A 12,713-nucleotide genomic window follows, 5' to 3' on the forward strand; every position below is an offset into this window, starting at 1 on the left:
AGTGTAAAATCTTACATGATTAATGTTGTATCACATTCACTTTTACAAGTTAACCAGAAAGAAAATGATATAAGGAATTGTCATTGTTTAAAATAATACTAAATTTTCTTGTATGTAATAACTTTATGCAAAATATCTTGTATTATTCAAACTGGTGTCGCATGAGTTGTGACATCAGCATATCCCGATGTTAACATGACTTAGAGATGGGCATCTTGACAGACGCGCATGCAAACTATGAGAAGTCCGGAGCTATAAAAGCTCTCGCTTCAGGAAAGAGAGTGTCTTGGGGCTTTTGATCTTTTTTCTCCCTGGATCACCGCCATGTAAAGTCTGCTTTCAGCCATTGGAGCATCTTGCATGAGAAGATTAGCAAAAGTTGTTACTGAACGATCAGTGGAGAAAGCAATTGAATGTCCGAGGTCGCCACATTGCCTATGAATGGACAAAGGAAACAGTGAAAGAAATACAGCCAGAAGAAAAGGAATATTATTGCAGAGACAAAAGAATCAAATAAGGACTGTCCTGAAAGAAGTGTATGGAATTTAACTCACCATAAGTACCTAGAAGGATATGTGAATACCTCAAGACAATTCACGTAATGTGTCCTTGTTCCATATTCAATTGTGGTAATGTAAATGTTCATGATATATTTGAATAAGTATCTATTATAAGAGTAAGTGAACTTATGATGAATATTAGAGTCTCCAATGAAGATGATTTCCCGGTATAAGGTAATTAGACTGTACAAAACATGAATGACATGTGAGAATTAGAGGTATTTCCCTACTGAGTGTTCCTGGTAAGATTTATGCAAGTATATACTTGAGAAACGGTTGAGAAGAATTGTGGAAGAAAAGTTGGTGAAGAACAATCTGGATTCAGGCCAAATAGAGGCTGTCAGGATCAGATCTTTATGACAAATAGTTGAGACATCATGGGAATAAAACAAAGATCTGGAAATCCAACAAAGGTATGGAAAGAGAAAAAAATAGTTCCACTGCATAAAGGAGGATCCAAGACTACTGTTGCAAATTACCAACTGATCAGCATATCAGGAGTCGTTGTCAAGGTCTTGGAGAAAGTAGTCAAGGGAAAAATACAGGAATGGATTGATGAAAATGAAATACTGTGCGGGGGACAGAATGGCTTTGTGAAGGGTAGATCATGCCTCAGTAACTTGCTCAAGTTTTATAACACAGTGCCGGCTGAACTGGATAAGGGTAATGGGTTTACGGGAATTCAGGAGTAGAGTTCAAAAGATGGCCGGTGACTAGTGGTGTGCCACATTGTTCTGTTCTTGGACCACTACTGTTCAGTTGTTTGCTGATGATGCAAAGTTGGGTAGAGCAATAATGAGTGCACAGGATGTCAAAATTTTGCAGGATGATTTGGATAGTTTGGAGGACTGGGCTAAAAAGAATGGATGTCAATTTAATGTGGCAAAATGTAAGGTTATGCAATTTTGGGTGAAAAGATTAGCAGCAGTATACCACATTGGTGGAACTATATTCCAGGAGATTGATGAGACCAGGAACTTGGGAGTGTCGGTGGATAGGGAGTTGAAGTTTAGGGGGCACATTGCAAAAGTGGCTAAATCAGCTCATCAACTCACTTGGTTGTCGAAAAATACTTTGACGAGCAGAGACAAGCAAGTTATTGTACTTCTGTACCGAGCCTTGATAAGACCTCATCTTGACCACTGTGCCCAAATTTGGTCACCTAGGTTTCTTCTTGATGAGGAGGAGAGGATCCAGAGGCAAGTGACCAAGATGATAGCAGGTCTATGGAATGAACCTTATGAGAACAGGTTGAAGATTTGTGGGTTGCAGAAATTAGTTGATAGGCGGAAAAGGGGAAATATGATTGAGACATTCAAATTGTTAAAGGGTTTCTATAGGATTAATTCAGAGGATATTTTTGAGATCAGGACTGGTGGTGGGTGAACTAGGGAACACCTATGGAAGCTGAGAAAGAGTGCGATTAGCAAGGGTGTAAAAGCTGAGTTCTTTACTTTTAGAATGGTAAATGAGTGGAATAAGCTGCCAGAGTCTGTTGTGGGTGCTATGATGGTGAGCGAGTTCAAGGCAAGGTATAATAGTTACTGTGAGAATGTCGTATAGTTGTGTGGACATGTGTTTAGGTCTTCCCTCGATGAGTCTAAGGACTCCCTGGAGTCGCCCGTAATAATAATAATAATCTGTATTTAAGTTTTGTCAATCTGAAAAAGGCACCCGACAAGGTGCCAAGAGAGAAGCTATTCAAGACACTACAGTTATATGGTGTCAATTGGGAATTATATCAAGCAATTCTTAGTCTTTATTTGAGTTTTAAGCCAGCAGTTAGAATTGAAGGAAGTACAGGAAGATGGTTTAATGTTAAATTTGGTTCGAGCCAAAGATGTACATTATCCCCTCTGTTATTCATTATCTATAGGGATCACATTATGAAGGAAAGTGGTATTAAACATGACATCAAAATTGGAGATGTTAATGTCAGCTCTCTGCTATATGCAGGCGATGTTATACTTATCAATAAATCCGCTACAAGTCTGCAAGATTCCATTAATAAATTGAATAACTGTTGTAATAGATATGGTATGAAAGTCAGCATTAAAAAGACAAAGACAATGAAAATAGGCAGAAAAATTGAAAATATCAACTGTATTGTGAATGGAGAACCTATACAATTAAGCAACATTTTTAGTGAAGATGGTAAATTAAATACGGAAATAGACAACAGAATCAACAAAGCTGGCATGGCAGGAAGTGAATTTTATAAATTCATATGGAATAAGAGATAAATTAGTCGGAACACTAAATTAGCTGTATACAAGACAGTGTTCAAACCCGTTTTAATTTATGGATCTGAAAGCTGGGTCAGAAGTAAAACACTTGACCAAAGACTAGAGACCGCAGATATGAGAGTCCTGAGAAAGATTAGAGGCGTGAACAGGTGAACAGGTTTTTAATATGAATGGCAATATCATATTAAAAACAAGGATATTAGGAAAGAACTTGACATTGTCAGCATCCAGGAATGCGTTAGCAAAACAAGTGTTCTCTGCCAGGTCGGCAGAAAAATGACCCACAGGAAGACCAAGATATAGGTGGAATGATACGGTACAACAAAGTGCCTTAGATGATAGAAATATAAGATCTGATAATGTTGGAGTCTTGACGAGTAACAGACTGATTTGAAATAAAATTGTAGATAGGAAGTTAGTAATGATGTGAATTTATCATGTAGTACTATCATATCCTGTACATCCCTTGAGGGTACATAGCAGGAATTTGATGATGATGATTGTACAAAACTAATCTTAGAAAGAAATCAAAGAGGTTAATCCTGTTACTGGAATTAGGAGAGAACTAAAACAAGCAATGAAAACAAAATATAGAAAAAATTCAGAGCCAGAGCAGACCACAAAGAATGATTGTAGGTTTAGTATCTTCAGCATGAAATGTCAGATTTATACATATATTGTCCTTAGGAAAGGAATCATACAGTAGCTGTTCAGGCTGCCAGTGGAGATTTTTGTGAAAAATAAGATCGGATTTTGATAAATCTTAGTACAGTGGAAACTTTTCTTCTTTTTTTTTTTTTTTTTTTGCTTTAAATAATTACACTTGATTTTTATGACTTTTGTGGGAAGTTTTATTATTATTACTATCTGCAGCATCATTTATTTTAGGCAGTGTCTTTCCTGATTAGTAATATCATATTTAGTACTACAGAATAGCAATCACAACCAGACCAAGACTAATTGACACCTTGGTGAATTCTGTCCTTTTGTATGGTTGTGAGGCCTGGACTTAATTGAAGAGTCCAGGCCTCACAACCATACAAATGAGAGGAGACTCCTGTCTTTCGAAATGAAAACTTACATAAGACTTTTGAAAATTCCCTATACCGCTCACGAAACCAATGAAAATGTCCGAAAACTGATTGACTCAATAGATGGGAGAAAAAGGGAAAATATTCTGACAGTCATCAGAAGACAGATGAAATGGTTCGGACATGTGGAGAGGGCTAATGGCATTCCAAAGCAAACCCTAGAAGGAATTGTTCCGGGATCAAGGGTTAGGGGCCGACCTCGATTAAAATGGACTGATAACATCAAAAAATTAACAAATTCCTCCCTTTCTCAACTGACATCAAGAACAAGAGACCGAGACGACTGGAGGAGGCTAGCAAAGAGTATCACCTACCAGCCATGAATGACGCAACGGTTCATTTAGGACTACGGGAGAAGAAGAAGAATATCATATTTACAGAGCAGGGTAATAAATATGGGCATGAAAGACTCATGAACACGACTTCCACACAAGGAATGTCCAGTCTCCTATACATGCATGGCATCAACAACAACCTTCCTCCCAAGCATGATCTGGAAGTCGGTGGCAATAGGATTATTCGATACTTAGGTGGAATCCTCCTGACTTATCCATTCTGTGATATGTAATATTGATCACCAGACCAGCAGAAATACTTTATTGCTGTACCCTCAAAGTGGAGGGGATATTACACATGAAATATAGAGATAAAGGCAGGCAAAGATGAGTGACTTGGTTGGTAAGGGTAGCAAAAGTGAGGTATGAGCAGTTAGCTAATGAAGTCAAAAAGAATCCTAGGGGGTTCTTTCGATATGCAACCAGCAAAAAAGATTATGGAAGGATGACACTGATTGAAAAAATGGCATAAGGACAACTGCTGCAGAAGATATAGTGGAGATACTTAATGAGCAGTTCATAAAGGTCTTTCATTCTTGTGAATGTGACTTCATGGAGAGATTGAGAGCAGCTGATAATGGGGAGGAGAGATTGACTGTAAGTGAGCAAGAGGTGTATATGGGGAGTTGAGCAAACTTGATGTTGATAAGGCTTGTGGAACTTGATAATATATCACCACGTATTCTGAAAGAATATGCCAGGGAGTTGGCATCTGCTTTGACATATTTTTTTAATATGAGTCTTTCACTGGATCGAGTTCCAAAAAAGTGAAAGGGAAAGATTGTGCTGCGTCATAAGGAAGATGATAGAACTCAAGCATCAAATTATAGGCCTGTCTGCATGTCAGGTGTTGTGGTTAAGTTGTTGGAGAAGTTTGTGAGAACTAGGACCCAGAATTGGGTTGACAACAATGGTATTATCCTTGATGGACAGCATGGATTTGCTAAAGTGAGATCTTGTTTTAATCTACTTACTTATTACAATAAGGTGACAGCTTCCTTGGACAGAGGAGAGGGATAAAGAGTAGTATACTTAGATTTCACAAATGCTTTTGATAGATTACCACATGATAAGTTGATAGTCAAACTAGAGCGGATGGGGTTGGATATTAGATTAGTGCATTGGATTGGAGACTGGCTATCTGATAGGTATCAGTAAGTTGTGTATGGGGGAGCAATATTCTGGAAGATGAAAGTCACTAGTGTATACTCAGGGGTCTGTGTATATACTTAGTGGTATACTTAGGGCTATTACTGTTTAACTTGTACGTTAATGATATTGGTGAAGATTTGGATGGAGATGATGTTGTGGCCTTACAAGAAGACTTGAATAAATTGAGTGAATGGGAAATGGCGATGCCAGTTAAATGTTGCAAAATGTAATGTTTTAAAATTTGAAAAACAAAGATGGGATGTATAATTTATGCCTGGTGGGGATGTATTGTCGGAGGTGGGGGAAATAAGAGATCTGAGTGATAGTGGATAGGGATCTCAAATTTAGGGGACACACTGCCAAAATTGTAAGGACAGTACAAAGACTTCTGGGAATGATGCAAACGACACTGACTTGTAGAAGTAAGGATATTCTTGTTCCATTATATGACTCTGATTAGGCCATATGCGGACTACTGCGCACAGATTTTGTGACCTAATGTAGTTTCTGACCTCTGGAATGTAGAATATGAGGAAAGGTAAAGGTCAAGAAGATGCAATTTAGGAGGAAAAGGGGAAATATGATAGAGACCTACAAGTTAGTGAGAGGGTGTTATAGGATCAATATTAGAGAGATTTTACAGAAAATGGTGGGAGATCATAGGAGAACCAGAGGTCATCTCTGGAAGCTGTATGTGAGCAGGAGAGTGAGAAGCAAGTTTTTTGCATACAGAGTTGTAAATGATTGGAATGCCTTGCCTGAGAGTGTGGCGTCTTCAGAGAATTTGAATGTGTTTAAGGCATGGTATGATGAGCTGTGTGTAAGACAAAAGGGCCTCCTAGATGAGTCTTTGACTCCATGGGGTCTTGGAAAATTTGGGCACGTTTACAAATTCACTTCTCCATTCCATCCCTTCATTTTTTAGAAGGCCCAAATAAGCCAACGGAGCCATAAAGTGATTAGTAATGGTGATGCATCTGTGTTTTCTTACAGTTAAAAATACTGTTAAGCTTTTTTTTTTTTTTTTTAAAGAATACTTTAATTTTGACCATTCTACAGCTATTTGTCATGGATGAGTAGGCAAGCATATCTGCCGAGCTGTGTATACATTTTTTTTTATCCTATTTCTGTTTCTTGTGACCGTCTTCTTTTGGAATTTATCATATTTTGTATTGTGTTATTACTATTACTCTTTATTCCTAAACATACTGTTGTTGGCTTTATCAGAATTTGTTTCAGATTTTTATATTCCCCTTCTAAATCATTTGGGTAAGTATCTTTTTTTCCCCCCATCTGTATATTTTTGATACAACTGATTAATATTGAATTTTTGTTATGAAGAAATTTGCTTTTTTCAGAGAGATTTTATTTTGTTTGTAATTTTTATCTTTGGTTTAAATCAAGGTTCAAAATTGAATTCTGATGGTGATATGGCAATGGCAAATTTAAACTGGATTTCAGAATTCAATTCAGAACTCCAATATGATCTTAGATCTAGGAGTAATCCATCTAGTTAAAAATTTGTAAAGTAATCAATAGCTAATTTAAATTCTCAAACTGATCACATATATTTCTTTATGCTTAAACACCAAGTTTACCATTCTCACACATTACAAATTTCATTTTGTATGTTATCATAACATGTAGTCATTCTCCAAATTTACCTACATCAGGTTTGTTCTTCACATTTCCTGTTCCATTGATTAAATCTGCTAGTAGTAAGTAACCACTTTTATCACTTTTCTGTAATTCTTTATGGAAGGTGTCATATTTCTTCCTATTTTCCTGTGGGCTAGTTAATGTTATATTGCTTCAATGTTTATAATCCCCCTCCCCTTTTTTTTGTTGTTCCAATAGTTATAAACAATATTTTTATTTAGTTTTACACATCAAAATCACAATGCATATTTTTTACTTTTTCCTATACATATCTAAGAAATTAGGAAGATTCTGTCATTCATCTAGTTATCTGGAACAAATTAGAAACACCTTGAGATGCTAAGATGAACTATAAAGAATTGACTCGATAAAAATTATCCTCGATTCAGTCCATCGTAACACTAACCTTAGCTATAACCTACTTGATTGTCACTCTTCAGCTATCCAACTTTGACGTAAATGAAATCATGTCCTCGTGAATATGCCCAAGAATACTATGGCATCTAGAATGCCTATGGATATTAGCAATATGTTTGCAAATAAATTTATAGCTGCCTCTTGCAATGTATATTTTTGTATTTTTCTTTTCATGTTATGTATCCAATGAAGTTTTTCTAAGAAAATGAAACTAGTTGTGTGCTCAAATAGTATTTTTTCTATTTTGGTAGAAAAGCTCAAGCTTTAGTCATTAAATTTATTTAAGCACACACTTTACTCCAATATAGATCTACATAAATTATTTGCTACTCTGTGATTCTGTTATCATGCATATCTTTATATCAGCTTGATTTAACTATTTATCTTCTTTATATCTCATATTTCTTATATTCCACAATGCAATTTTCATTACCTGCTCATTTTCCAATAATTCATCTGGCTTTTCTTTACTTGAGTTAAAAATGATTAAAAATCACCAAATAATCAGTCTGTTGCTGGATAAGTCAGGTGGTATTGCTACCTTAGCCCTTGGAAGGGTTTATGTTAATGATACTGGAGTTATACTGCTAATTCTTTGTCATTACCTCATTTGGAGCTTTTAGAATAAGGTGAACTACAAGATGCATATGGGAGAGGATATAATTAATGCTTCATCACTGCTTCACAACTTTATTTCACATGCATATAACAAACTGGTTAAAACTAAATTATCTTAAGTCTGAAACGTGCAAAATAATTTACACCCCTGATTTGGGCACCACTGGATCCTGGTCTGTCCATGGTGACAGAGAAATTCAAACTGATCTCTCAAGGTCACAAGAAGAAAGTTGTGAATCCCTTATATTGTTTAGAATGAAGTAGCCAGAGTTATGACGGCATAATGTAATATAAACATGAACACGTGCAATCGTAGTGACGCAGCCGATTTACAGGAGTCACGATATACTAATATAAATTCCCATTTTTATTGAGCCAATCTCATGGATAATGAAGCTGAAGGCTCAAATTTAACTACAGTACAGTCTGATGACAAATTTCAAGAATATATTATTATTTTCGGGATTTTTAATTTAGCAATGTAAATATACATCGATGGGATTCTGGGTTCATGTGCAATCGATGTATATTTACATCGATAGGAGTCAAAGTGTTAAAGAATGTATACTGGCACATATCTGCTGGTGTGTGTAATATGCTGCTTAGATGTAGATGGTGAGCCCCTGATGGGTCACTTAAATAGATTGTCTTTTGTGTGACAGAAAGAAAACAGATCAAAGAGGGTTTAAGTTTAAAAGCAAAAAGATTTCTGATGCTAGACATCCAGAAGCCTGTATCAGTTTTACTGTGAATATTGAAATTTTGCTTTCTATAACTGTTATACTTGAAAAAAAATTGAGGATGGCTTTATAAATCAGTCACACTAGGAATGGAATAATAAAATAATGGTATGAGAGTCACAATTTGGTGTTTGCGAGCAAAAAAGTATTTCCCCTGAAAAAAATGTCTCTTCAAACAGTATCCAAAGTGCAATGAACTGGTAAAGATCAGGGACTGTGAAATGTATATGCAAGCAAACATGTCATACTACAAAATGTTTAAGTTTAAAAAATGTTTTGTGCAATTCAAAATGCCATTATAGTTCATCATGCATAAATAAATTACTCTTTTCACGGTATAAGCATTAACATATTTTGCCAATTATGTTTTTCTTTGGTTGTATTCATCGGACTTATACAAATTTATTACAGTAAAAATCATTTTTCATTATTGTAGATACATAATGGACCACTAACATTTTATTTAACCAATATTTATTTTTTTATGTTTAAGTTTAAAAAATGTTTTGTGCAATTCAAAATGCCATTATAGTTCATCATGCATAAATAAATTATGCATGATGAACTATTTTAGATAAAACTTTCACTTTGCAACTGGGATATAGAGGCTAATGACCTCACATCAATTATTACACAGGAGAAATAAATTATATCCTTTAACTGTAACAAATATTATGCAACATTATGTTTTTGCGCAAAGGTCACTATGACAGTTATAGCCAAATATCTGGAACATGGTAGTCAAAGTGTGTTAGGGTGATCATCATCATCATGTCATTTGCATGCAAGGTTCAATATAAATCAACAAATTGCTATGCAAACAAAATGCTAGTAAAAATAACTATGGCTTCCTTCAGTTTTGATTTGTGTGTTGTAATGTTTCTATGCAAAGACCACTTAAAAATCTTGAAAATTCCCAAATATATAAAAAAAAATAAGTATTACATTACATATACATAGCATTGTTATAAATTAAAGATGCCAAGAAATTATATTCTCGGTTTCATCCTTTATCCAAGTGTAAGCAAACAAAGTTTGTGCATGAATTCACTTTGCAACTGGGATACTCGTATATAGAGGCTAATGACCACATCAATTGCCTTAGTATCCCATAATGCAACACACACATCCTTACAGACATGTATAATGCTATGCATTATGGGAAGGACCACTACCCAGAATGGTTTCAACCTTTAATGAGGTCTCATTAGCGGGAACCAGATCCAGAAGTGATACCAAGGTTGAAGTAATGCAGAAGTCATATTTCCATATACAAATAGTTAAAAGGTACCAAACCTCATTACTAAAATACTCTGGATCCTTAGAGATAGATGTAAAGTTTTTCCACTTGGTTATGCTATAAATTAAATAAGCAACATTTGCAGTGAAGTCACTTCAGGACTGGGCTACTTGTACATAGAAGCTGACTTCACATCAATTGCCTTAGTATCTCATAATGCAATGAATGTATCCTTAGAGTCATGTATAATGCAGTTGTGAGGTGACTTCACGTGCACACTTTGTTTGCTTACACTTGGATAAAGAATGAAACCAAGAATATAATTTCTTGGCATCTTTAATTTATAGTATAATTCAACATATATAACACACAGTAACTTGAGGCAGACCTTATATAAATAAGTATAAAAACAAGATGAAAATTAACAAAATTTCCTAAAGCAATTTGGAAGGAATATCAGCAAGGCATAAGTTTTGATTATAGAAAATTATTCTAAAATTATTTTTGCTTGAACTTCTAAAATCAGATTAAAAAATGGCTTGTGATATGAAAACATTTCAAAATTGTAAGTTTGAAATTTTATTTTGATCTCGTTAATCATTTTAGATGCTATTTATAATTTCTAAACTATAACAAGGATTATAGGCCTCTTCGTATTTCTTTAATATGATGAGATGATACTGAAGGAACTGAATGTACAAAAAAAATATAACTTACCTCCTAATATTGCTGAATCATCAACTGCTTGAATCCGAGGCGCAATCCAAACACCAGGAGCTAAAGTTGGAGGCGGTCTTGTTTCTCCTATTTCTGCAGGGTAGATAATGGGCTCAATTCCACAATCATCTTCACGGATATTTCCCGAAGAATTAATGTTAGCCCTTCGGCTTTCTTGGAATAGTCTTCTTAGAGGAAAGTGATCATCAAATTGAACACGAGATATACATCCAAGGAAACCATTTCCTTTAGGCATGGTCTCTGAAAATAGTGATATTATTAATTCTTCCTTGCTACCAATTTAATATTAGATTTATAGTTAATGAATCTTTAATTTTTAAACTTCAATATGATCTTTTGAAAAGCTGAGCAAGATAGTACAAATAAATATAACTGCTAATGAACTGAACCATATATTCAAACTTGTTATATGCAACACTTCAATACAATAATACATATCTAGTAATAAAAAAAAAGAAAAAAAGGAAATTTTTTAAAAGAATGTGTATGTGTGTGTTATGTGAATCCTATCTACAGAGGTTGTAAACCTAACAGTACATTAAGTACCAGGGTGGGCTATTGATTAGATAATCTGGGTACCCAGCTCTAGGCATGATCAAACATGATACTTTTGGGCTATTGATTAGATAATCTGGGTACCGCTCTAGGCATGATCAAACGATACTTTTTTTTTTTTTTTTTTTAATTCATTTCAAGCTTCTAATAAGCAAATTGGTGATCTTACACCAGGCAGTGAAAATTTTCTACCACTTAGACATTCAACAAACATCCATGTCCACAGTGTATAAACTCACTCATAGCCTGTTGGTTGAGGAATAGAGATGCTATCCGCCCAGCCAAAGTGGCTAACAAACCTGCTACTGTTTTCATATATTCAAAGACAATCAAAAGAAACTTACCATTTCGGCCTATATAAATACTCTGAAGTGAGTTGAACTGAGCATCAGCTTTTTCATCTATCTTGAAGGTGTGAATAATAGGCTCATAGTTATCTACCTGATAAGAGAAAAAAAAAAATGTATATATACTTATTTATAAATATGTGTATGTATATGTATATAACTACACATAATACAGGTTATTCATAATTCCCATTCCAATTTTATTGTGATACATGAAAATTAGATGAAGCAGGAAATTTGAAAATGGTTTCAGACATGTAGTCTGGAATGTAAATCCTTTTTTACAGATGACATTAGCTGATTAGATCAGCTGTACATTACTGTGTAGAATTTCTATATGTATGGAAAGGCTTAGTTGTCAATGATTATTTATAATGCTTTACGGTATAAACAAACCAAGAGAGGAAAAATATGTTTAACCTCCCTACCGGCTAGGACGTCTATAGATGTCCAGATAAATCTGGATACGATTCAGTACACCTGTTGAAAGAACATGGATAAGAAGTGCAATTCGGCCAGCATGTCCATTAGAAGGTGTGATAATCTCTCGCGCTGAAGAGAGCACTTAATCAGATTATCTCAGGCTCATAGCTGTGTCTCAGTTACCTATAACAAGAAATGCACTTCCTTGTTCTATGCTGGGTAACTGAATTTTAGTTATATTGGATAAACTAAAAATATAGAAATTATTTTTTTTCTCTTTTTATTGTAAAATACAATTTTAATGCCTGGACAAAATAAAGATCCTTGCCTAATTTCTTCACTTAAATATTGCGTTACATTCCAGAACGAATTTAGTTTTTAATTTTTTTGCTAATTTTTTTCTAATTGCTAACTCCACAAACCATTTTCTTTGTTCTCGAAGAAATTAATTCACAATAATTATTTGAAATATTATTTAACAAAACCAGCTGCTGACGTTTGATATTATATTATATTTTTGTTCAAAATCATGATTCGAAGTATACTTCCCAGATTTCCTGAAGGACATGCTTGAGCGACTTTGCTTTATAAA

At 34.7% G+C, this 12,713-nt stretch overlaps 1 protein-coding gene across 2 annotated transcripts in view; it reads right to left on the bottom strand.

Annotated features, from left to right (window-relative positions):
• The window catches only part of Nrx-IV (neurexin-4), a 491,733-nt gene that overhangs the window by 65,348 nt on the left and 413,672 nt on the right, over positions 1 to 12,713 (bottom strand). For both annotated transcript variants that reach the window (XM_090412013.1, XM_090412014.1), the window contains exons 21-22: positions 11,696 to 11,792; positions 10,776 to 11,036 (exon numbers count right to left, since the gene is read on the bottom strand). In XM_090412013.1, coding sequence (XP_090268139.1) covers positions 10,776 to 11,036; positions 11,696 to 11,792 — 358 coding nt within the window. The remainder of the gene's footprint in view (positions 1 to 10,775; positions 11,037 to 11,695; positions 11,793 to 12,713) is intronic.

The sequence above is a fragment of the Typopeltis vanoorti genome, chromosome 22 (assembly GCF_054136105.1).
Source record: "Typopeltis vanoorti isolate ZY-2024b chromosome 22, IOZ_Tvanoo_1.0, whole genome shotgun sequence".
Classification (NCBI taxonomy): Eukaryota; Metazoa; Arthropoda; class Arachnida; order Uropygi; family Thelyphonidae; genus Typopeltis; species Typopeltis vanoorti.